The 25,598-nt window shown below is 45.8% G+C and overlaps 1 protein-coding gene and 1 long non-coding RNA gene across 2 annotated transcripts in view; one reads left to right on the top strand and one right to left on the bottom strand.

Moving 5' to 3' along the window:
- Positions 1 to 1,612: 1,612 nt before the first annotated feature.
- LOC143473839 (uncharacterized) lies at positions 1,613 to 8,282 on the bottom strand. The gene is made up of 3 exons (XR_013120639.1): positions 8,114 to 8,282; positions 6,883 to 6,951; positions 1,613 to 4,515 (listed from the first exon to the last, which is right to left on the bottom strand). It is a non-coding gene; the product is annotated as an uncharacterized LOC143473839 (long non-coding RNA).
- Positions 8,283 to 8,964: 682 nt separating this feature from the next.
- The window catches only part of LOC143473663 (dynein axonemal heavy chain 11), a 109,716-nt gene continuing 93,082 nt past the window's right edge, over positions 8,965 to 25,598 (top strand). Inside the window, exons 1-41 of the mRNA XM_076970754.1 lie at positions 8,965 to 9,335; positions 9,461 to 9,604; positions 9,830 to 10,026; positions 10,315 to 10,489; positions 10,577 to 10,676; positions 10,906 to 11,117; positions 11,391 to 11,618; positions 11,701 to 11,868; positions 12,302 to 12,418; positions 12,526 to 12,663; positions 12,989 to 13,113; positions 13,275 to 13,470; positions 13,575 to 13,679; positions 13,831 to 14,226; positions 14,327 to 14,659; positions 14,775 to 15,029; positions 15,122 to 15,291; positions 15,480 to 15,702; positions 15,946 to 16,062; positions 16,223 to 16,309; positions 16,432 to 16,590; positions 16,832 to 16,915; positions 17,167 to 17,325; positions 17,456 to 17,578; positions 17,681 to 17,803; positions 19,204 to 19,428; positions 19,682 to 19,773; positions 19,855 to 19,981; positions 20,651 to 20,803; positions 20,913 to 21,146; positions 22,287 to 22,418; positions 22,946 to 23,106; positions 23,240 to 23,396; positions 23,481 to 23,626; positions 23,720 to 23,836; positions 24,113 to 24,251; positions 24,372 to 24,464; positions 24,588 to 24,782; positions 24,920 to 24,997; positions 25,080 to 25,212; positions 25,329 to 25,456. Of these exons, the coding sequence (XP_076826869.1) occupies positions 9,114 to 9,335; positions 9,461 to 9,604; positions 9,830 to 10,026; positions 10,315 to 10,489; positions 10,577 to 10,676; positions 10,906 to 11,117; positions 11,391 to 11,618; positions 11,701 to 11,868; positions 12,302 to 12,418; positions 12,526 to 12,663; positions 12,989 to 13,113; positions 13,275 to 13,470; positions 13,575 to 13,679; positions 13,831 to 14,226; positions 14,327 to 14,659; positions 14,775 to 15,029; positions 15,122 to 15,291; positions 15,480 to 15,702; positions 15,946 to 16,062; positions 16,223 to 16,309; positions 16,432 to 16,590; positions 16,832 to 16,915; positions 17,167 to 17,325; positions 17,456 to 17,578; positions 17,681 to 17,803; positions 19,204 to 19,428; positions 19,682 to 19,773; positions 19,855 to 19,981; positions 20,651 to 20,803; positions 20,913 to 21,146; positions 22,287 to 22,418; positions 22,946 to 23,106; positions 23,240 to 23,396; positions 23,481 to 23,626; positions 23,720 to 23,836; positions 24,113 to 24,251; positions 24,372 to 24,464; positions 24,588 to 24,782; positions 24,920 to 24,997; positions 25,080 to 25,212; positions 25,329 to 25,456 (6,666 nt within the window). The 5' untranslated portion in view covers positions 8,965 to 9,113. The remainder of the gene's footprint in view (positions 9,336 to 9,460; positions 9,605 to 9,829; positions 10,027 to 10,314; positions 10,490 to 10,576; positions 10,677 to 10,905; positions 11,118 to 11,390; positions 11,619 to 11,700; positions 11,869 to 12,301; positions 12,419 to 12,525; positions 12,664 to 12,988; positions 13,114 to 13,274; positions 13,471 to 13,574; positions 13,680 to 13,830; positions 14,227 to 14,326; positions 14,660 to 14,774; positions 15,030 to 15,121; positions 15,292 to 15,479; positions 15,703 to 15,945; positions 16,063 to 16,222; positions 16,310 to 16,431; positions 16,591 to 16,831; positions 16,916 to 17,166; positions 17,326 to 17,455; positions 17,579 to 17,680; positions 17,804 to 19,203; positions 19,429 to 19,681; positions 19,774 to 19,854; positions 19,982 to 20,650; positions 20,804 to 20,912; positions 21,147 to 22,286; positions 22,419 to 22,945; positions 23,107 to 23,239; positions 23,397 to 23,480; positions 23,627 to 23,719; positions 23,837 to 24,112; positions 24,252 to 24,371; positions 24,465 to 24,587; positions 24,783 to 24,919; positions 24,998 to 25,079; positions 25,213 to 25,328; positions 25,457 to 25,598) is intronic.

The following is a 25,598-nucleotide window of genomic DNA, read 5'->3' on the forward strand; positions in this document are numbered from 1 at the left end:
TAAAGGGTATTAATGCCCGTGCCCTATTGAAATCTAAATGCTCTGGAATCATTAGAAGCTTGGCCCTCCTTCTTCCTCTCTTGTCATTCATTGGGCAGGAAACCAGATGACTGCTGGGAAATAAACAGCACATCAGTGACTCTGCATTAATGTAAGACAGATAAGAGACTTTCAAGCGTTTTTAGAACTGTATAATTAGCCATCGCTTTCTTAGCATTTGAATGGGCACTTAAACTTTGAAAGCTCTCATTGTCTTGGGTTACTGCCCTATACTCTTAGCATCAGTTAAGCCTTCCATTCAAGAGGAAATCAAAGGTCCCAACATTAAAATTAAGCAAAGTGGCCTTGGCTTTGTAAATGAAAGACAACTGGAGCTCCCTTGTACTGCTACGTTGGTGTTTTTACATGGCTTTTTTGTCATTTTAATGGATTATCTTCGAAAGGAGCAAAGAGCAGGAATGTAGCACTACGGAAGACAGAACGCTCCTTTCCTCCCGTGCAAGTGCAAAATGAATTTCTGTTTATTACAATCTTAGGTAATAACAAATAAATTCATTTGTTTAACATTTTTATTTAAAATGTTAGCCTAAGAGAGCTGATACATTTGTAAATAAATTTAAGCTCATAAAGAATTCCTGAATTCAATTTGGAAAAGATTTTCAGAAATAATAATGAATAACAACCCACGTTAGGAGAGCAGAGTGCTGTTTTCTGCACTGCTTGACAGACGTGCCGTTTGCTCCCTGGAGTTCTGCAGGTCCAACACATCGCTGGGAGACCAGAGTGCAGTCATCATCATCACCCAGCACAGGACACGGCATCACTCTGGCCAGGTGGCCCTGGCAACAGCGGCGGGCCAAACGCGTGCCCTCCCTCTCCAGAGCCGGCGGTGCCGTCCACGTGCCCACCCGTCCGGACTCCTCCAGCGCTGATTAGAAGGGGGGAGAACTCGTCACCGTGCCCCGCGCACATCTCCGATCACCGTTTATCACGGGTGCGGCCGGACTCAGCTGTGCCTGTGGCGGGTGGTGGATGGCGGGGCTGATTAACGCCTAATGAGGGGGTCAGATACAGGACAAAACCTGCCGCCACTCCGCTCCCTGGCCCGTCACGCGTGGCAGGCCTAATCGTGTGTGAAAAGTCACCATGTTGCGGTGGCATTGCCGTAATACCTCATCGCTCTGGGGCCTGTAGGAATACGAGGGGCTCCAATGACACCTTAAGTGACGGTTTAGAGTATGAGTAAAATGGCGGCTGCGCTTGTGGTGAGGCTTGTTAACGAAAAGTGGAATCAGGTGGACTGTCCGCTAGGGCTATGAGTGTGAAATTTGAGTTTGAGTATTACAAGCGTGTAAACCTGACAATTCCCAAGCCACTCATCAGTTTCTGTTTCTACCACCACAGACGTGGTGTAGCAGTACCAAGCAGTTTCAGTGTCTAAGTGGAGTATTACATGAAGAATGTGGAGACAATATTACTTAGCAGCTTATTGTCACCATTATGTGTCCTTGCAGCTCATATTTTGACTTGTTTTGGTGAGCCTCGATTTCAGACAGAATGAGCCAACACTATGATTGATGCTTTAGCTCAGTACAGCACTGAAATTCTTTAAGGAGTTGGTTTTACACATCTATCCTGCTTTGTACATATAGCATTCATACATGTCTACATGTAATTTAACATCAAATATATATGTTTTTTATTTAAAAAAAGAAATCTGACAACCCACACAGGCCTGTTTGCTAAAATGGCACTTACTGAATCCTCTGATTTGAGCAATACTTAAAGCCACACTGAGCATGAGATTACAGCACATTTACAAACCCCAGGGAAGATGCCCAAGACGTCCAGGGGGCTTTCAACTGAATTACATGCACATTTCAAACTCTCAATAGGAGGCCATCAAGAATTAAAACCATGTGATTGATGACAATGCTTCTTCCAATCTGCAGAAGGAGAAAAGCATTCTTTACTCTACAGACAGACAGCGCCTTACCAGTCGTTTAGAACCGTGGGAACAACTTTAAACTGTTCCAAATTCTAGATGTTTCCACATAGTTATCGCTAGAATTCGAATCCTCGGAATATCAATGTTTCATAGCACTAAGCAGAGCCGGAGTGGCTAATCGGGAGATTCGGGAGGATTCCGATGGGCCAGCTCATGTCAATCTCTAGTTTGGGCCGATTGGGATGGAAAAATAATTTTGGGCCGGATTTGCGCATGAAACTCCCGGGCTGAAAAAGTGGCCCACTCCGGCCATGGCACTAAGGCATCATAAGCAAAGCCATAGCTGACTTTGCTTTTAGTGAGAACTAACGGTGAAGACCAGTGGGATACGTACATATTTTACAAACACTCAGGCCTCAGTTGCTTTGACCTGAGTGGAACTATGACCCAGTTGAAAGGACAGGCTGTCAAAGCAAGCTTTCATGTACTCAGCTCGATGGGTAATCACTGTCTAATGGTTTGTGAACTGACCTGATGACATAAACTCTCCCTCCGCTCTCTCTCCTTCTTCATAATAGTCTAATACTTGTGATACCTGTACAATAGACACTCTGATTTACGCTTTACATCATAAAGGCTGGATATAGGCTGTCACATGAACGTAAACTAACATTAGGCCACTGTATGTCACTGTTTATTTGAGTTCTGAAAATGTCTACTGCCCTTGCATGGCATTTGATGGTCAAAATATCATATGGATTGAAAAAGGCATGGACCTTGTGTAAGAAACAGTTAAAAATCTATTCAAATTCCAAGAGGTAATGGAGCAGACTTAGGTCAAAAGGTTCTTTCTGGTCTTAAGGCTATTTACCATTAGCCTGGTATCACAATGGAAGCACAAACTTTTGTTGTTCTCGATGAATACTTGGCTCTGTTGATCTTTAACTACTGCAGTAGACAAGGGAAAGCTAACCTCCTGTGCCTGTGATTTTAATGGAAACAATTTGCAGTTGAAAGAGAATACAGCTTGGCAACACACGGAAGAACAGAAGATGGCTGAACCCTTGACAGACAATTTCAGAATGTTGCACACACACAAACACTCACAGAGGAAAAAAAATTGCTGAGAGATTTTGTCCAGTTTTGGCTATCCAGTCCCTCTCTAAATCTCAGCAATCAAAGCCTCAATGTTGATAAAATTAAAACGTATTCCAATAACCTTCCCTGGTGACTCATCCAGTAGTAGGTCAGGGGAGGTCAACTGGCCATCTCTTCGTAGTGGACATACAGGTTGCCTGGGGGTTGAAATAATTTGCCCTCTTCAGCTGCCCACGAGTCAGCTCCTGTCAGTGGGCTAGTTTTGTTCCCAAGGCCAATTAGCGAGCCCTACCTTAGCCTGCAGCTAAAAGGCTACTAATGGGGGCACGGCGGGGCGATCCACCTGAGAGGTGTGGGGCGTTCCCCGCCGAGCTTTCATTTGAGCCCAGGGAGGAGGTGGGCGGCGGGGGAGGGGCGGCTTCTGAAGCTTTCACGCTCACACTAAGCTTCATTGTGACCGCTGGCCGTTTGATCTTAAAATAATTTACTTAATGATCTCACGGCGGGAGCAATTGGTGCTGCTCGATTAGTCTGCCAAGTCTAATGGACATGGGAAGATAGGAGAGAGAGAGAGAGAGAGAGAGAGAGAGAGAGAGAGAGAGAGAGAAACACAGAGAGAGAAATAGAGAGAAAGAAGAGAGAACAGACAGGAAACTGAGGATTAAATGCTTCAGTTTGGTTAGCGTGGGAATCTAAATTTCCCAGTCTCATTCATAGTGTGGAGTGAGATTACAATTTAGAATGAGGAGACAGAATCCACAGTTGCTCCTGCTACCCACCCAATCAGAAGTTTGAATCTGTGGGGGTAATTCTTCTGTCAGAGGTTTCATTAGCATACACTAAGGTTTGATTTTCTGATGCTTTGGCATGAACATTACAAAAATTTTTTATCATTATTATTATTTAGCTTAGAAACAGATGTTTATGTACTAAACTTGATGTTTCAATAATAAGCAAGCTAAAAGATGAGGAAGTATATGAAGTGTGTGGGTGGTTTGGTCACTCGATGGCCTCAACAGGACACCGAGTGGTAGTCAGCTGATTCTGTCCTGCAACAGAAAGCTAATCACAGTAATGATGGGGGCGCCCCTTCAGTTATGTGGCTCGATTCATAACCACAGGCCCCTCTTCATAATTCACCATTTTATGCAAGTGGATGAACCGCAATTACATTTAATGGGCAAGTTAAGAACTCATTTTGATTTCATGAGGGAAAATTGAATTAAAAGCAGAACATAATGATTTGACTCTTGTTGAGGGTGCGGTAGGACTTAATGGAATTTTGAAGCATTGTCAAGTTCATGTCAGCCCAATTGCAGTATGTCACCGAGCAGTTTAAGAACTGTTTATTTAAGACCAGCGGCACAACTGTGGGGTTCTTCCCATTTCAAGTCTCTGACTCTTTAAAGGTAAGAAGATATTCAAGCGTTCAGCCGGGGCTTTCTTCTTGGAATGGACGATTTAGAAAGCTACAAAGAAAGAAAGACAACACAATTACACACATATCACTGATGAATATACATCATAAAAGCCAGGTGTGTGTATTTCATTAAAACCCAGAGATGCAGAGGGGTAAACGAGCAAGTCCAACTCAATTCAACAAATGCTAAAGAGAGAGAGTATAGCACAGAGTATAGTTGACCTGGGGGGTCATGTGGTCACCCACATGAGGGGAAAAGGGGACGCTTGCTGGGGTCATTAGACAAGAAAGGCTGCATCCCATCACTGGCAGCAATGGCGTTAGCCAGGAGCTAAAAGAAGATCTGACCACGGTACACCCTTATAACTACAGGATCGTAAAAGGGTGAGTCCTAATGTAGCTTCTTCCAAGCCTGCCAGGTGAGTGTGTGCTGTCACCCCCCCCCCCCCCACACACACACACACACACACACACACACACAAGTCTGAGGAGAGGGCATGCTGGGGGAGATAGCAGGGTTCTGCTGTTGGTGTTATTAAATCACTGCTGGGTTGTTGCGAATGTAAACTGGAGGTTTGTAACACGTCATGACAAATCTGCACACTATATATATATATATATATATATATATATATATATATATACACAGACTATAAAGTAAGGCAGTATGACAGAATGAAAGTGACAGGATCAGTCTAATGGGGTCTAATTATGAAGGCGCTGGTGTAACGCTTTAATTGAATTTGTGGTGAAATTTTGCAAAACAAGAAAAGTTAGCATTAGAACACATGAACGGACTATAAGTTCAAATGATCGTCCTTTAGATCACCGGAATCTTTAACAGAATTAGATGTTTAGACATGTATATATAACAAGTATTTAAAAAACGAAACTCTGATGATTCTTTGGTGTTAAACTCTATTTTGCCATTTTCACATATGTGCTTCTTGTGTTTCATCCCAGTAATCATTCACCAATCCCAATAAAACATGTCCATGCTCAGAAATGTTCATGCCATTGAGTAGTTTGCTGAATGAGTAATTTCATGAGGCAATACATCTCTTAGGTGACAGTACCCGTAGCTTCCAAACTGTTTGAAGCTGTTTTTGTTCACAAGCTTGCCAGTAAATCTGGCAAGGACTGGCGGGGCAGACCCCCGGCACAATGACATCTCTACCATCGCCCGCACAAGCCAAACCACTGCAGCTGTGGCAGGCTTTTACACTGACAAAAGATGTGCACTTGAGCACTGAGGTCCCTCTTAGAGCTGACATTATGGCCGGGACCGAAAGACAAACACTCAGACAGCCCTGGACAGCCATTCAAACGGCCAGGCACGGCTGGGGAACTGCTGAGCGCTGGAAGCGTGAAACGGGCCTTTATTAGATGGAAAGATTTACAGATTACAATTAACAAATGATTCCCAAATTGGTCCAAAACTCTGCATCTTGTAAAGTGTCTAGACGAAGTAGGTGACGTTTCCACGCCGGCATATCTCCACATAATAATATATATAATTATTATTATTTATTTTTGACCTGGGGCAGTCTCTTTTTTGTTTCTATAATAATATGTGTGTCTACAGAGATTCTCTCAGAGCACAACTCATTTCAGACTCATTCAGTTCATCTGAACATTTGCTTTGGTACATACCCCTCCTGCAGCTACATACACCCTGCATTCTTTATGGCTCTGCCTGTAATAGATAGCAGTGCCGACTCTGGTGTCCTGGTGCATTTTAAACATCTATTGACCCGTTCCCTCTGAACAGTGTGGCTGGTAAGCCGTGCTGGATGAGACCAAGGTGGGTGGGGTGGGTGGGGGTCGTATTAAAACTTTTCCCACTCAGCCTCAGCAGCACCCGTGATCTCCCTCCTCCGAGCCGGGGAGGCGCCAGCTCGTAAATCATGCGAGCTGTGAGCGGAATAGCTCATTGGCCACCTGCGTCAGCCTGCCCGTACCACGATCAGGGGCCTTGGAAAGCCACGTGCTCTGACTGATGCTGCACTGGGCATGGGGGGGGGGGGGGGGGGGGGGGGGGGGTGTCGGTGGAGCCCGGGGATGGCATCACGGAGCTCCTGGCCCACGCTCTGTCATCTATAATGGGCCAGCGTGACAGTGGCGACCCACGGGCCAGCGTGGGTGGGGAGCACATGTGTGAAGGGCGGCAGGTGGGGGGGTCATGCCAACACGCGCTGATTACAGGGCAGCCCGGAGCACTCTAGAGGCGTCCGGACGAGAGCGGTGTGCATTTACCTCCTTGTTGACATGATCAGATAGTTCTTTTGTCCTATGTGCTGCAGTGTGTATGTGGGAAAGCACACTCAGATGAAAAACAAGAACAGTGGAAATTACAAATCAGACACTGGTGTTCATTAAACATTATAAATTATATTATAGGAATGGTATTAATCACCGTTATCAATCACAAGATCACTAGGGGAGCAGTACTGTCAGGGATTACTGGAAGGGAACAACCTTCTTTCTGTGGGAAAAGGCAAAGGCATACTTAGGGAATGAATCAGTTTTTACTATATGCTGTTTTCTGTACACACTCACAAACACACACACACACACAAACACACAGATATATTCAAATAATGTCCCTTTGTCCCTTTAATTACATGAGTGTAATCTTGTATAAAATACATGTTGCAATAAGGGCCTGTGATGCATTATCTAAATAAAACTTAATTTATAAAGCACGCATAAGTAATGTGATCTGTGATTTATTTTCATTTTATTGTTCTATGCTTTGTCAAACAAAAAAAATTGGCGTTGTTCACGAGATCTGCACTGAGCTACAGCAAAAAAAAATCAGCGCCAGTCTGCTCTTAAAAGTGAGAATATGTTCTAGCGTGTCGTTCTCACATAAAGAGGCAATTATAGCCATCTAAGAGGAACACTTAAATCTGTCATATCTTAAAGAGAGGAACTCTCAAACGAGTAGAGGTAGATAAGCACCGTCTGAATAGTTGCTTCCTCCCGACCCCTGGGAGGACGTATCCATCAACAGATGCCCTCGGGTGGAGGATAACAAATTTGTCCCTTTCTGTGGCTTGCATAACACCGCAGGGGACGTATACGAAGACCGCATGTGGCCGGATATCGCATTCTGTCCAGTTCAAACAGCATTCCCATGGTTTCCTTTCGCGATCTTTCAAACTTCAATCGCACGTCTGTGATGCGTCAAATGTTTGCGCCGCGCCGAAAGAGCCAAGTGCGCTTTTCGCTTGAATTCGCTTGTATTTTTTAAACTGCAAGCGTCCCTAGTAGAAATTAGCTACCCTTAGTAGAAATTGGCTTTTATGTTTTTTTAATTTTAATTTAAAATTTTCTTTTAAATGTAAAGCTCCAAAATGGGAATTTGATATAAGCTTAATCAACTGAAAAGAATGCCTGATAAAATCTTGTAAAATCTTACATTGAGAATAATTTTCTGTAGAGTTGCCTTTAAACATTTTTTTCAATTATTTATTTCATGAATAATGCCCTAAAGCGTCTGTATTTTATTTACAAACGTAAACCTGGAGGTAATCTCACAACTGTTAGCATTTGAACCCGGGAAATACGGACGTTTGGTCACCCTAGTTTAACCAACTCACAGTTCTATCAAACATTGCTATATTTTGGTTAATATGCATTACCTGGTCTGTTTTGCTGTGGTCCGATATCGTTCCCTTTGATGTTATAAACGCATAATTAAAGAAAGTTGGTAGGTTAAATCTGAGTCTCTAATCCCGGACAACGAAGGACTGCCCTCCTGAGGACATTAGTGAGACGCAGCGCAGTGATTGTACTCTGCACAGCCCCACAGAGCTCGTAGTTCCTAGTGGATATTCTACATAGCGCCACAGTCCTAACATATCAGTCATTTACGATATGACATAACATACTGCCTCCATATAACATACCTAAAAGACTGTCGCAGAACCATTCTCACGACTCCTCACTGTATTTCGGACAAGAAGGGAATATTTGGACTCCTACAGTTAAATGAGTCGCTACCATGACCTGCTCGGTCTTGTGTGTCTCACTTGTGAAGGCCCCTAGAGGGCAACATCGGTGCGCTCAGTTAGGAAACACGGGAGAAGAGTCAGGAACACTTCTCTGGCAAACTTTACATGGTTTATCTATTATTTTGGTGTTATATCAGCATGCTGTAGGCCTGGGGGGGTGGGGGGGGTGTACGTGTGCACGACTGACAAAGTATAACGAAGTTTAAAAAAAACCCAAACAAGACCACAGGCTGCAGAAAACATTTATGTTTTTGATGTTTTTGAGGTGCAATAAACAGAGAATACATCCCATCGTTTACTATTTCAATAGTCATCCATAACTATGAATTCGCATCTCATGCTAACGGCTAAACTCACAGAAAAGCTTGAGCTTTGATTGGATAACTGAAGCGCGTGTGGGATCACACATTTACACACTGTCCGTTTCCAAGGGAACTGAACGCTGTTCCGCCCCTTTTAGCCTCTTTTCCTAAATGGAATGTGAGCTCGTGCGAGGACGGAAACATTGTGTTGGCGCGGTTTGTCTAAATGTCTTTCACTAGTTCTGTAAGTTGCAGCTGCGCGTCGAAACTATTTTCTCGTCTTTTCTGAGCCTAGAACTGTTTTTTTTTTCTTTTTTTGTAACAAGATGTCAGAGGAGGAAGATATACCCCTTCAGTTTTCTGAAGACGAACGTGTACAGTTTATAGGGATGAGAATTTGCCAACTGTTGAAAATTAAAACTTTGTCCTGGAACACATTCGTTACTGTGGAGGAAAATCAAAGGCTTATTACTCACTACTTTGAAAAACAAGATAAGTTGTTGTTTTTCAGCTCATCAGCGCCAACTGTTCTCACTGCTTCCACCGAGGTGAGTGTGGCCTGCAGTGTGACAAGTGTAATGTTCAGCAGGTGCACAGCCTGTGGGCAGTGCTTCATAGTTTAGAAAATCACTTGATTGATTGTTTTATTTGTATATTGTTCAACGTGCAATAGGTTTCTTCTGGCCCCGAATGTAAGACATTATACATTCTCAAGAAGGAGAGTGTCCCTGTGGTCTCTGGAAATTACAGGAGCGTTCTGCTCTTTGGGGTACTGTCACCATTCCTGCTGCTGCAGCTGTCAAGCAGTGTGGACAAGGTAATGAAGTCTTAGACTCCCGGGGAGTGTCTGCTCTAGCAAGGACTGATCGAAGCCTTAGGCCTGTGGGGAAAATACTACACACATCCAGATGTCTCACATACCCTATTGTTAAGTTGATATCTCACCAATGGACTAGCATTTAAATAAATGTTTGATTTACTCCTCAGAAACAGTCAGGTCTGTGGATTGTGGGTGTATAATGTTTCACCGTTTTATCTCAAGGTCTGTCTGCCGCTTTTGTCAAACAAGAAGAATCATACGCTGTGGCCAAATGTGATATCCCAAGATGTAACACGACACATTGAGAGTTTATCAAACAAGGTGTCAGTGGTGAAAGGACAGGTGTGTGGAAAAACAGTCCTTCCTGTTCCTGCTGTCTCAGGGAAGACAGAAGATCGTCTGGAGCCGTTCCTCAGTCCGTAAGAGCTTTAGGCCTTATTTGTTGGTATCAATGAAATATTGCCATTTTATCTTTAACAGGGATGCCCAGTTCCTAAAGATTAGCTATGGAGTCCAATGCATTTTGGTGATTACTCTGATCAAACATACCTGATAAATTGCCAAGTTTAGTAAGTGTGTTACGCCTGTATTCCAGGACTCCTGGACCACGGATGGGCAACTCTGGCCCTTACTGTTTCCTGTTTCCTGTATGGTCAATCATTGTTTTATCTTTTATTTCACAACTTCGTTAACTACTGTCGTGACAGGAGGATGGTGGTGCATGCTGTTGAGTCCATGGTCATTAACTGGACACATCTGATTCAAAAAGTATTAAAAGAAGATTCTGCCGAGCTCATCTTAAAGGGGCTGAACCCAGGACCTATGACTGAACTTGACTTCTGGAGCTCTAGAAAAAAGAACATACAAAACATTTATGAACAGGTTTGTTCTGCCGTAACCATTCGCGTGCTGCAATGGTAATGTAACCGACTGTGGTGACTGTTGTCACTGTAGGTTTTTGTTTTCCAGATTCAGAGCCCTGCTATCCAGAAGATGGTGAGAGTCCTCGAGGTGGCAGACAGCAGCTATTACCCATCTTTTAAAACACTGACAGTGGAGGTTGCTCATGGTAACTGATTTGTGTTCCACCAGTCACCACTCCATGATAAATATACATGAACCTGTGTTACACAACACATAACATCAGTGAGCTGTATGTATTTTCTTTAACGGGAGAATGAGGCTTACACCAGAAAAGCACACGTGATAAACTGCAACCTGAAACAGCCTAATCTGACACACGTGGGGCGTTCACAGCCTCGCCCAACCAAGTAAACGCGTCTCACGTGTTTCCGCAGCATTACAGGAAGCCAGAGACGTGGACGAACGCCTCCGGCTGCTCCGCCCGCTCCTGCTCCACGTGGAAGAGGGGGAGTTTTCCTCCACCCAGATGTTCATCCCTCCTCTCCTCCATCTTGTCTTCCTGGTTTGGACCCACTGTGCGTCCTACCGCACACCCGCCCGCGTTGTGGTGCTGCTTCAGGAACTCGGCAACCTGCTCATTCAGCAGGTGAGGACGATCATTTTGTAAAGGACAAGGATTAGAACTAGGATTTGGAGTACAAAGTAGCAATTCTTCTAATCCAAGTATTATTAATCTAATACAGTATATTTTCCCAGGTGTTATCACTTCCATTTGTCTCCAGAGTACCCGAGTAATAACACAAGAAGGAATACAGTGGTGATTTACAGCAGAAGAACATCCTTTAAGTCCTCAAGTGATTTTGCCTTACTGTCCCAAACAATATAAAACATTTGAACAATATGCCCTTGCTCTATCTAGGCTAGCTTGTACCTGGGTGGAGAGGAGCTGCTAAGAGGAGAGACAGAGGAAACGCTGGAGAAACTGCGCACCGTGGTGAAGCTCCTCACATGTTTTAAGGAGACTTTCCATACCTACAGAGAAAAAGTTTCGGTCTGGGCCAGCTCCATATGCAAGTGGTGGGACTTCCCATCCGCTTTGGTCTTTTCTCGACTGGATGGTTTCTTAGCACGAGTGCTAATGTTAGAGGTAAGATTCTCCCCGTTCTTGTTTTAATAAATGTGTGACACTTTTTAGAGGTTAGATGTAAACGGAGGGTTGTGTGTTTCAGGACCTTTTCTGCACGGTGTTAGATCTACAGAATATGGAGAAGCTGATATTTGGAGGAATCAAGGGTAGAATGTACACCGAGCAGGTCTCACTGCTACATTCAGAGTTTCAGCAACTCTGCAAAAAAATCAGGGACGGTAAACACGATCCTCTGGATTTGACGTCCAAGGTTTGGATCTGAAATTTATCAACAATGTGGTATTGGTCAAAATATGTAGTGGTGTCATTTAGTGTTAAAGCTAATGTTACAGTTGTAAGGACGTACTGCACTGACGTACTGCACTGACTTGCATTTCTGCTGTTAATTATATGTGATAAAATTTTATTTACATTTTGCAGCAGTTCTTTGGTGATTCCTTGTTTTACTCTGCATGCGTCATGGTGACGGTTCTGATCATTATATAAAGAGTAGTCACTGTAGAGACCCAAAAGAGTTACTTCTTTTCAGCTCCAGCTGAGATTTTAGAAAACGTTATTGGTATTTTGAATTGTATGAAAAATGTATTTATATTCTTTGGTTATTTTCAGTTTTTAAAGAAAATGAATTAATTCCAAGTGTTCATTAGAAATTGGGTGTGTTATTCTTCCCTTCTGAATTAAAGGATTTTGAGCAGGACTATGCACATTTCCAACAAAAGGTTACAGACTATGATCGACGCCTGGGTAACATTCTTTGCTTGGCCTACAAAGACTGTTCAGGACTGGAATCTATTTTCAAAGTGAGTCAAATAAATAACGGCTTACAAAAAAAAAAATTGCATTTAGTGTAAACAATAGCATTTAGTGTAAACTTTACGATTGAGCCTTTTCATGTGTTTGTTCACAGCTGTTGGCACTGTTCAAACCATTCCTGGACAGAGGGATTATTAAGGAAACATTCACGCCCAATTTCACTAAACTGATACATCATTTTGGAGTTGAGCTGGAAAGATGTAAACATCTGTTTAACGCTCACCTTCAGCAGGTACCACTGTCCAGTATCAGTCCACACTCTTATAAATGTGTATTGCACAATGTATGACCAACACTATTGTTTTCCACTCGTCAAATGGACTGATACTGGACTAATACTGGACTGATAATGGACTGATACTAGACTGAAACTGGACTGATAATGGACTGATACTGGACTGATACTAGAATGAAACTGGACTGATAATGGACTGATACTGGACTGATACTAGACTGATACTGGACTGATACTAGACTGATGCTGGACTGATAATGGACTGATACTAGACTGATAGTGGACTGATACTGGACTGATAAAGTTTACTCTTCCTCTCCAGAGGAAGAAAGGTGAAGCCATGCTGTGTAAAAACATGGCCGCCATGTCCGGTGCTTTGAAATGGGCTAGAATGCTGAGGGACAGGATTCAAATTCCATGGGAGAAATTTCGATTTGTGCTTGACATGTAAGTGCTTCCAATCTGTTCATAGCTCCGTACTGCATTCACTGAACATAAATACGTAAAAATGTGAAAAACATAAATAATTTTTATGTTTTGTTCATCATCTGCATATATATAGTGGATAATTTGAGTGATGAGGGATCACTGTATTGTTTATGTACCAGCACCCTGGAAGGAGCATCTTTGGAGCTGATATATCATAAGTACATGGAGGTGTCCACACTACTGGATGAGTTTGAGGAACAGGTCTACTCAGACTGGTGTGATAATGTTAAACACATCTGCCAGATGAACCTTGACCAGCCCCTCATAAGGAGAGATTTAAGCTCTGATCATCTATCAGTGAATTTCAATCTACAGGTAAATAATAGCATGTGCCCATTATATGATAAAACTAACTTATTGCTTTTATATAGATTCAAATGTTTCACATAACTCTTTTCACACTGACACTGTGACCCAAGCTCCTGGATGTCCTGAGAGACGTCAGACATCTACAAATGCTGGACCAGACCAGCATCCCATCTGCTGCGATGGAGGTGTATAAAAAGAGGGACACTTTCATCATGGTTAGTCAACTCCTTTGTTTATACTTGACTATTTTGACTATCATTGGTTATTTGAAGTCAACTTCTAATAACAGCACAGCCATGTACAGACGAGCTTTTCGTACAGTGCGAAGGAAATTCCTTGTCATTGAGCGCCCCTCCCCCTTCTTAGTGCACGAGCAGTCTGCAGTTGCTGGTCCAGGGCTACAACAAGGTGCGTCAGACGGCCGTGGACGTGGAAGCGTCGCTTCTGAAGGCCGAGCTGGAGGCCATAGACGAGCAGCTGCATCGGGCGGAGACTGAGCTCACGTGGCAGGACGAGCAGTGCTGGGACTATATCTGTCGGGCGAAGGACACCGTCCACAACCTGGAGCGCAGGCTTCAGAAGTCCAGGGACAACGTGGAGGTGATCCAGGAGCTGATGAAGGGATGGAGCAAGCAGTCGATGTTCTGCAGGAAGGACAATAAGAAAGACTCGCTGCTCATGCTGGAGGATAGAACAGCAAGGGTGGCAAGGAAATACAGTAGCATCAGGAACGATGGAGAGACCATACACCGTCTGCTCCAGGTAGGTGGCAGAAGATGAGATGTTCGGTGAAGTTGGATGTTCCACTTTATTTATGGAACCTTTGCTTTATTTATGGAACCTTTGTCAATAATCTTTGTAGGAGAACAAGCGTCTGTATGCAGCAGATAATGGATCTGAGGCATGGCAACAGTATGTGGAATATGTGGATGAGATGGTGGTGGAAGGGCTTTTCAATGCCATCACTCATTCCCTGGAGTTCTTTGTCAACAACATGGAAAGATCTGTGAAGCAAGCTCCAATTTTAGAGGCTCAGATGCTGCTAAGTGGATCTGAGATTGTCTTCAGACCCTCTCTGGACAATGATGCTGGAGATGGCCTGTATGAGATGGTGGAGGGGCTACTGGGTGACGTGTTCAAGTTGTCTGCTCAAGTCAGCAGGGTGGCATCTCACTTGGACTTGAAGGACTATCAGGTGAACAGTGGTTCAAGAGATGTGGCTCAAAATCACACATTTGAAAGCATTTTCTATTGCCCCATGTTCTTCATATCGACATGCGGCCTTCGTAAAATGTAACGTTCTTTGGCAGGATGATATGGATGACATGCTTGACCTCTTAGACCTGCGACATGAAGTGATGGAGCGGGTGAGTGATGCTATCAGGAGTGCAGGTCAGTACCAGGGCACCTTTGACCTCTACTCACATCTGTGGCTGGATGAACGGCCCGAGTTCCTCAGGCAGTTCCTCCTGTACGGTCAGCCTCTGACCGCTGAGTACGTGGAGGCGTGCGGAGAAGAGGGACTACCAGAGAATCCACCCACAACCGACAAGTTCAGAGCCCAGGTGAAGCTCCATGCTGTTTTTGAACAGAAGTGAAGATGAAGTCTAATTTATTTTGAAGGCTTCTCTTAAGAACTTCATCCTTATGTGTACAGATCGACCACTATGAAGAACTGTACGCTCGAGTCAGCAAACTGGAAGACGCGCGCGTGTTTGATGGCTGGTTTAGAGTGGATATCCGCTCATTCAAGATTAGTCTGTTAAGCACAATCAAAAAATGGAGCTGGATGTTCAAAGAGCACCTCATATCATATGTTACAGATAGGTGGGCTGAAAATAAACTGTCTAACATTCACATTAAAGCTACACTTTGACAAGTGCATTATACCACTACTTACTACCGATATATACTGTAAAATGTGTAAAAGGCAGACAAATGCGACACCTCTTTACCACCACTGGCATTATTTGCTTTCTTGAAAATGAATAATTGAATGTCTCCCCGTCTCTCAGTGTTACGGAGCTTGAGGAGTTTATCGTGAAGGTGGCCTCAGGCCTGGGAGAGCCCGTGCGGAGTGGGGAACACCAGGCTCTTGTGCGGGCCATGGGCTACTTGCTGGCCGTCCGATCTAGACAGGCCAGCACGGACCAGCTGTTTGAGCCGCTCAGGGCTGTGGCCAGCCTGCTGGAGCAGTACGGAGAAATGCTCCCAGATCACATCTACACCCATCTGGAGGTAAGGGCCAGTGTAAATGTAATGTCCTCATGCTCCCTGCATATCAACAGAGCCACGCCACACTTTACATACACGTAGGACGTGATTTTGGAAGACACCTTAGAAACAACAAGCAAAGCACAGTGTGCAGTATTTCGCAGCAGGATTCGTCTGTCACTGCTTTGATTTGACCGTATTTTCATTCAGTTTCTAGTGATATATAGTGCGCGTACATTTCACGGCCACGTTTTGTCCTGTTTTCAGGAGCTTCCTGACAGATGGACCAGTGTTAAGAAGTTAGCCTGGGCTGTGAAGCACGAGGTCGCTCCTCTCCAGAACGCTGAGGTGGCAGTCATCCGCAGAAAGTACGGGGCCTTTGAGGTTAGCGATACTGTTCCTGTTTTAATTAGACTGAAATACGTTTCGAACTGGGCACACATTCAGATAATTCTGGCATTTCTTTGTAATTTTTATTCTTGACTTGTACAGAAAAGAGATTTATGCTGCGTGTGCTTCTTTTCGCTGATGCTTTTCCCCTCAGAGAAAGCTGAGTCAGTTTGAAGAGAAGTTTAGAACACAAGCTCCCTTTGAGTATAACTCTGAGAGCCCTTACCTTCGGCTAGACAAGGTACGTCTCATCACTTCCAGCTGCCTTTTCGAATTTATCCAGACATTTTGTCGTCATTCCACCAAGCCAGACGTGCTAACTTTAGCCAGTAGAGCTAACCGTGTCACGGTGTGGCGTGTCAGTGCCGCAGCGAGATGCTGACTCTGGAACAGGAGCTTCTGGAGCTGCAGGAGTCGTGTAAGCTGTTTGAAGTGAGCAGCCCTGACCTGAGGCAGCTGCGGCTGTGGCAGAGAGAGACTGCTGTCTTAAAGCAGCTCTGGGACCTGCTGCTGTGTGCTCAGGTTAATCACTCACCCTCATTTCAGTCGTGTCATTCTTGACGTATTTAACTGTGATGCGCTCTGTAAAATTATCAGAGAACAGAATAGTACAATTCCCTGTAGTGACTGTTGATATACAGTACTGTAATTTACCAGTTTGTAAGTTCTTGCTGCCGAGGTACTTTTCAAGAACATGAAGTACTATGAGGTGTTTCAACCTCTCTCCAAGCATGGCCGCCTGACAGTAATTATGACTCCACAGAGCAGCATAGCGTCCTGGACGCTCACCCACTGGAGAGGGATTCATGTGGAACACATGGACGCAGAACTGAGAAGGTTTGCAAAAGTAAGAGCTTCTGCTTCTGTGGACTTCCACACGCTTGACCAATCAGTACTTTCCTCCCACCGCACTGCACGCCACCTGGAATGGATGTTCGATGTATCCAATTTTGAATTTTTGAACATTTTTCTGAAAGCTTTAAACAAGTTCATCTGACACCTCATCTTGTAGTTGTTCCTGCCTCTGGGAACAAGTCGAAAAAACATTTGGACAAATTTGTGAACGTGATAATTACACCAGTTTAACGATGGGTCCAGGAGATGGAGACTCTGGACAAGGAGGCCCGTGGATGGGACGTCTACGCTGGCTTTGCTCATGCACTGAAGGATCTGTTGACGTCCCTGCGGGTCGTGACCGAGCTTCAGAATCCTGCTATGAGAGAGCGACACTGGACACAGCTGGTTAGAGCCACCAGGGTGAGTGGGCCAATGGTAGCAGCTAGCAGCTGTAGCGCAGTTTGATAACAAACTTTAAATAAGTTTAAATATATTTAAATAAGTCTTATAGCAATAATAGCACATCAAGTTAAAGTTCTATTTTTCTCAGGTGGACTTTACGCTGACTCAGAGAACAACCCTCGCAGACGTCCTGGAGCTGCAGCTACACCTGTACGAAGAGGAGGTTCACAACACGGTGGCTAAAGCGGTTAAAGAAATGGCCATTGAGAAGGTTTGAGCTTCCTCCTGTCCTCTCTGAAGGTTTCCTCACAAATATACTTACTTTAATAAGTGTTGGAAGCAGAAGAGCTGAAGGTCTCGTTTTCCTCGTCAGGTGTTGACTGAGATCAGGCAGACATGGAGCCTGATGGAGTTCACTTATGAGGAGCACCTCCGTACCTCCACCCCTCTTCTGAAGTGTGACGATGACCTCATTGAGATGCTGGAGGACCACCAGGTTTTATCATCTGAAACTGGACTCATAGTAGAATTACTACATTCACATTGGTACTGCATGTATATATATATATATATATATATATATGCGCAGTACCAATGTGAAAGCTAAGCTACCATATGTCTCAGCATATTTGGCCAGCTCATCAGGGAGTCTCCCGAGGGGCTTGGTGAAAATGAATGGCATGTTTAGGGGCTTCTATCTCCCTCTTCCTCTGCCGTCTGTGTCGAGGGGCGACAGATCTGACGTCAGCCGCCTTCATTCAATCCACTGATTTACAGCGTGCAGACCACACACTGATGCCTTTGTTTGCATGCTGCGTGCGTAGGGGCCAGTCCCGGCCAAACACAATGCCGTGCACAATAAGGCGGCCGTGCGCTCACACGCAGCCCTCACACACACACACACACACACACACACACACACACACACACAGACACGCACGGCTGGGAAGTGTGACATGCTGAAGTGACACAGTCAGCCCACACAGAGATAAAGAGGAAGATCAACAGACTAACTGAGCCTAGTGTCTTGTAATGGTATTCTACATATAGATGGTCTTTCACTGAAAGATGTAATCCAGGCTTTAATCGAAGATTGTCACTGAGAAGTGATTCATAATCTGATCGGTAATATTTGAGCCTAATAAAAAAGCCAAATTTGTTTTAAACCAAATTAATTATTTTAAATCTAAAAGGAGATAATATAAACTGATAAACACATATCAGTCACCACAGTGTGTGGTGTGTGTGTGTTGTCTGGGTTCTGTGTGCCCTGCTGTTGAGTATGTGTGTGTGTGTGTGTGTGTCTGTGTTGTCTGGGTTCCGTGTGCGCCCTTCTGCTTAATGTGTGTGTGTGTGTGTTGTCTCTGGGTTTCGTGTGTGCCCTTCTGCTGAATGGGTGTGTATATGTGTGTGTGTGTTGTCTGGGGTCCTTAAGTGCCCTGCTGCGGAGTGTGTGTGTATTGTCTGTGTTCCTTGTGTGCCCTGATGCTGAGTGTGTGTGTTTGTATTGTCTGCGTTCCTTATGTGCTGCTGTGTGTGTGTGTGTGCACATGTGTGTGTGCGCATGTGTGTGTGCATGTGTGTATTGTCTGTGTTCCTTATGTGCCCTGCTGCTGTGTGTGTGTGTGTGTTGTCTGGGTTCTTTGAGTGCCCTGCTGCTGAGTGTGTGTGTGTGTGTGAGTGTGTGTGTGTATTGTCTGTGTTCCTTATGTGCCCTGCTGCTGCTGTGTGTATGTGTGTGTGTGTGTGTGTGTGTGTGTGTATGTGTGTGTGTGTGTGTGTTTTGTCTGAGGTCCATGTGCACACTGATGCTGAGTGTGTGTGTGTGTGTGTGTGTGTGTGTGTGTGTGTGTGTGTGTGTGTGTGTGTGTGTGTGTGTTGTCTTGGCCATCTCAGGTGCAACTTCAGGCCATGCTGCAGATGAAGCCGGTGGAGTTCTTTCGTGAGCAGGTGGAGGTCCTGCAGATGCAGCTCAGCCAGGCGGACAGCGTGCTGCTGATCTGGCTGGAGGTTCAGAGGACCTGGCTGCACCTGGAGGGCATCTTCATGGGCTCAGACGACATTCGCCACCAGCTGCCCGTAGACACGCACCGTTTCCATGGCATACATGCCAACTTTAAGGTACGTGCATCGATTCTCTTATTTTATTATTTTTCTTGGAGTTTTACAAGAAATAGCCTATTTATGCAAGAGTGAGAAGTTAAGGTACTGTGAGTTTAGACACAGTCATAACATATACCTGTTATGAAGGGACAGCTGTATTGTTTGATGACCGGTATAAACTTTTTGCCTTTGAAGGTGCAGTAAAATTCATCACTTAAAGATTTGTTCTTCTTGAATGTATGAAATGATTGCAACCCACGTGTGATTTTAGGACCTGATGATTAAAAGTGCTGAAACGAAGAATGTCATTGCTGCCACAAACAAGAGTGATCTTTTGGAGACGCTAGAAGACTTGCAGAAGAGGTCTGTCAGACCACTCAAAGTGCAGTTATCCTTCAGTATTTCACAACCCCGAGTACTTGATCAATGGTTTTTCTTTTCCAGACTTGATGTGTGTGAGAAAGCACTAGCCAAATACCTCGAAACCAAGAGAAAGGCCTTCCCGAGATTCTACTTCATCTCTTCTGCCGACTTACTGGACATCCTGTCCAAAGGCAGTCAACCTGAACAGGTAGGACAGACAGGACCAACAGCACAAGCACCTGCACATGACACTGGACACAAGACAGTACATGTGTTTGCTCCCAGTTTGTCTCCATTACTGGGTTTCTTGGACATTTGTTTCACAGTATTGTATATTTAACACGATGGTTTTCACCATCAATAAAACAGTCCTCTTAATTCTGGCATATTGCCCATAGTACCGAGGTATTCATTCATCAGTGTCTCACTGTAGCTCTGATTCAACTGTGTAGATTATAATTCAGTGCAAGAACGAGTATAATGAGTTCTCCCTCACTTCATGTGACCTTTATCTGTTTTGATTAAACTTTCTTGATCATCACACTGATAGTTAGAAGGACATTATTTCTCTGAAACATGATTATGGTAAAAGGAAGACGATCCACACTTGCGTTGACTCTGACCCTCACCAGCAATCTCTCCGCACAGATCCACCCCCGCGCACGCCAGCGGTCGCGTTCAGACACTCAATTAGAACAGGGTGAGGGTGCCCGGTTCTGATCTCACTGGTAGTTGATTATAATTAGATGTATGGCTGCGTCTGAACTCGAGCATTATGTATGCGTCATTTCTTCCCCTTTGAGCGTTGTCCTGTTTGAGGTCTCGCGCCGTGCTCGTCGCTGTCTCGAGCTGGGCTGAACCGTGTCGTTTTGCTCAGGTGACCCAACACTTGGCCAAGCTGTTTGACAGTATGGCCGACCTGCAGTTCGGGGAGGGCGGGTACGAGACGGAGGGCGTGGCAGCTGTGGGGATGTTCAGTCGAGAGAGGGAATACGTGTCCTTCCACTCTCGGTGTGACTGTGTCGGTCCGGTAAGACCTCCGTCCCTGTCGATGTCTTTATGTTATAATAGTATCGTTCCGTTTGGTCCTCGTCGGAAGAACGAGAACGATTGCGACTGATGGAAACCGCTGTGCGTAGGTGGAGCTGTGGCTCGGCCGTCTGGAGGAAGCCATGCAGGAGGCGGTGCGGACGTGCATCGCCGAGGCGACGGCCGCGTACGAGGACCGGCCCCGTGAGCAGTGGGTCCTGGAGCAGCCGGCCCAGGCCGCGCTCACCGCCTCCCAGATCTGGTGGTCGGCCGACGTAGGCCTGGCATTCGGGCGTCTGGCGGAGGGCTTCGACACGGCGCTGCGGGATTACGGCAGGAAACAGGTACATGTCAGTGCCTCTGGATCACGAGCTCACATGTCTAATACGAGCAGGGCCCTCATTACCTGTCCTCAACACCATGGACCTGCTGCACAATGGATCTCATTTCTTTTTAAGTGTTGTGAATGTGATTAGGCTCCAACCTTTCCTTGATCTAGCTTGCATGTGGGATTTGAATAGTCGTTCGAGCAGGGCGTCCGTCAGCCAATCCGGGTGGACTGCCATAACGATGTCATAATCACTTACTTATAATAATCTGCTCAGTCACATCAGCCTGCCCCCTGAACGCTTGGCTACCGCACCACTCTGAACTTACAGAGCTGTTAGCACCAGAGCGGCTTGATGGAGCTCCTACAGGCCCCTCTGCTGCTCCCCCGGGCCGGGCTCTGTGGCTCTGTGATGAAGTAGCGAATGTAACACCGGGTCAGGCGGGCCGTGGCGTAGCAGCCCGGCGAGGACGTCCATATTCCCGCTGCGGTGTCAGGAGCTGTCAGCAGCGGCCCGTAAGGTTACCGTGTCCTTGGCCGGCGTTTGAATAATCTGCCTCTTCCCCTCCCGGCTCATGATTGGAGTCGCTGTCAGGCAACACAGTGATAAATGCAGCCCAACGTGAACTGCTTTTACATCTAATATACAGGACCTGGGGGGTGGGAGATTACATCTCATTTGCCTGTCTGTGACAGGGATCCACACTGTAGCCCTGTAACCAGACCAGCCTTCACACACACCACACACACACTCACTCACACACTTCCACAGTAATACCTCTCTATATACACACACATACTCACATGTGTGAATAGTCCTTCACATACACACAAACATTCAAACACACACACACACACACACACACACACACACACACACACACACACACACACACACACACACTACATTGATAAATGAGCTCTGTGCTTATTTGCCCTCCTGACTGGAATATATGACCTTGCTCCATAAATGTGGAGGGATGTCTCTGATGAGCATGTGACCCTGAGTCCCTGCCACTGCTGTTATTAACCTCCACTCCTCTCTGGCATGTAAATTGATATAATTACCGTAAGCACAGGCCACAGAGCTCTCCACGCGCCCCCACAAGCCGTTACCGCGCCCTCATAAACTGAAATATTTGCCCCACTTCTTCAGATTGCTCAGCTGAACTCCCTGATAAACATGTTACTGGGCGAGTTGAGTCCAGGGGACAGGCGGAAGATCATGACCGTCTGCACCATCGACGTCCATGCCAGAGACGTGGTGTCCAGACTTATCGCTCAGAAGGTTAGAACATGTTTAAACATCCTCGTCAGTAATGATTAGGAGATGAATGCTCACCAGGTGGGTGTAATACACCTTTTAGTCATCTTCTCTGGTGAGCACCGACAAGCACATTGTTATATATTCTGCATTTCATTGTACACAGACATGTACCGGTAATTAAAAATTTTTGCATTCAGCAGTTGAATGACTCATAACTTTATTGTGCTTATTTAGAAGGATAAACATACATTAAAGATAAATGTGATTTGACTTTGCCAAAAGGTTCATTTTCATCAGGTGTCCCTGTACAGGTTTAATGAACCAAATAAGACCACCTGAAATACAATGATAAATATATATTGTTTAATATTTATATTTCTGTGTTTTATATCCTGTATATATACAAAGCCAGTCTTACAAAACAGAAGTACTAAATTATGAGTAGTTCAGTAATCGAGTAATTTACTAAAAAGGGAAAACTGGATGATGCACTTTTGACCCCGCCCAGATTTGGGGTGTGGCTGACACACTTTGCGACGCTTGTGCAGGTGAGCAGCGCACACGCCTTCACGTGGCACTCGCAGCTACGTCACCGCTGGGACGAGGAGGAGAGGCACTGCTACGCCAGCATCTGCGACGCCCACTTCCTTTACTCCTATGAGTACCTGGGCAACACGCCACGGCTGGTCATCACCCCTCTCACTGACAGGTAGCCCCGCCCTGTCCCGCCCCCCTCCACGAGCTCCACGCCCAGCCGCGCTTGCGTGTATCACGTATCCTCGCATGGTACCGTTCCTGATGGCACAGTGCACGTGAGTGAGCGCTGATTTGTTGTCCAACAGGTGCTATGTCACGCTGACCCAATCTCTGCACCTGACCATGAGTGGCGCTCCGGCCGGCCCGGCTGGTACCGGTAAGACCGAGACCACCAAGGACCTCGGCAAGGCCCTGGGCGTCATGGTGTACGTGTTTAACTGCTCGGAGCAGATGGATTACAAGGTACTGTCGCTGGTTTTATTCCACAGCACGACTTTCAAACGTTCTTTTGTTGTGTACTATTCCGCGGTTGTGCGACTCCTTCAGTCCATAGGAAACATCTTCAAGGGCCTCTCTCAGACGGGAGCCTGGGGCTGCTTCGACGAGTTCAACCGCATCGCCGTGGAGGTGCTGTCAGTCGTGGCGGTGCAAGTCAAGACCATACAGGATGCCATTCGCCACCGCAGGACGTGGTAAGAGGCCCGAGGGCCACGGCTCAGGGCTCGGCTCACGCACAAACGCAGACGCTCGGCCGCCGGACAGCACGTGACCTTCCTGTCTTGCAGTTTTGTCTTCTTGGAGGAGGAGATCAGGCTGAGGCCGGCTGTTGGAATATTCATCACCATGAACCCTGGTTACGCAGGACGCACCGAGTTACCCGAGAACCTTAAAGCCCTCTTCAGGTACGGCCCCAACCAGTGGCACAGTGCCACCCTCGAACACAAACACGGCGTCAGCCCAGACCCTTTAAGAAGCACGTCTCAATACTGACACGTGTGGTTACATTTGCATTATAGACGTGAAAAGTAGTTCACATTCACATCATATTCACATTTTGAAATGATTTCCATATTACAGAGATACATTTTTAAAGCATCACCACGTTTTATTGTATTTGCTATTATAATAATTATAATAAATGCCTTGTAATAAATAGAGCTGCTTGGATGTGCTTCCAGACCCTGTGCCATGGTGGTGCCGGATATGGAGCTCATCTGTGAGATAATGCTGATGGCTGAGGGCTTCCTGAATGCCAGCATCCTCAGCCGGAAGTTTATCACCCTGTACAGCCTCTGCAAGGACCTGCTCTCCAAACAGGTCCTTTGAAATGCATAATGTCCTCTTAGTGACCATCAAAATCTGTCCTGGTCCAAAAAAGTCCTGGTGCGGAGATCAGGTGTATTTATATGGGGCTAAGAAGTTACTGCAATCACACAGGACCATTACGACTGGGGCTTGCGTGCTGTTAAGTCTGTCCTGGTTGTTGCTGGTACCCTTAGAAGAGAAGACAAGACCAGACCAGAAGATCAGGTGCTATTCCTTTGCTTAAGTTAATGTTTCGAACAATATCGGTCTAACCACCTTTCACGTGATTTGAATGCATGTAGTAGAGTAGCGCATGGTGATGACACGCCTGCCGTCTTCCACGAGCAGGTTTTAATGCGGGCTCTGCGGGACTTCAACATGCCGAAGATTGTGACCGAGGATGTACCAGCGTTCCTGGGCCTGATCGGCGACCTCTTCCCCGGTGTGGAGGTCCAGAGGCGTGCGGACGCCGAGTTTGAACAGCTGGTGAGGCAGAGCGCCCTGGAGCTGACACTCCAACCAGAGGATCCCTTCATCCTCAAGGTCAGAACCACGGAAGGCAGTTAATGAGTGGGCACGTTTCCTACCAGGATGAAATGATAACCCATCATTTTAATGGGCACTTGTTAAGTGTCTGTCGTGTGGAGGCGGTAATGATATGTCTTGGACACGGACTATAGGTGGTTCAGTTGGAAGAGCTAATGAGTGTTCGTCACTCTGTGTTTGTGGTGGGAAACGCCGGCACGGGGAAGAGCCAGGTAGGAGCCCTCATGACGTGTTCGGTTGAAGTTTTCCTGAGATTAAACTTTAGCAGCTTCACGTGAACCCTTCTTTAAACAGATCCTGAGAACTCTCTATCAAACCTACATCAACATGAAACAGAAGCCTGTCTGGAATGATCTGAACCCCAAGGCAATAAGTACAGACGAGCTTTTTGGATTTACCCACCCAGCAACGCGGGAATGGAAAGATGGTACATCGACGGTCACTTCTTTCATAGCTTTACCCAGCTGCCACCACAAGCCCCTCCCCCTCAGAGGCGGGTGTTCACTGTTGCTGCTCTTCTCTCCTGTGACGTGCGTGTGGCAGGTCTGCTGTCCTACTTCATGCGCGAGCAGGCCAACAACCCTAACCCTGGACCCAAGTGGATCGTCCTGGATGGAGACATAGATCCCATGTGGATCGAGTCTCTCAACACCGTCATGGATGACAACAAGGTCTTGCTTCATTCTCCTGATGGCTTTAAGCAGAACAAGTCCCCTCATAAGACGGACTAGAAATGACTAACTGGGAGCCTTCCTAGTCTGGTCAGTGGACGTGCTGCAGTATCACCTCAACCTTCTGCTTGCTCTCCCTGAA

Source organism: Brachyhypopomus gauderio, chromosome 13 (genome assembly GCF_052324685.1).
Source record: "Brachyhypopomus gauderio isolate BG-103 chromosome 13, BGAUD_0.2, whole genome shotgun sequence".
NCBI classification, from domain to species: Eukaryota; Metazoa; Chordata; class Actinopteri; order Gymnotiformes; family Hypopomidae; genus Brachyhypopomus; species Brachyhypopomus gauderio.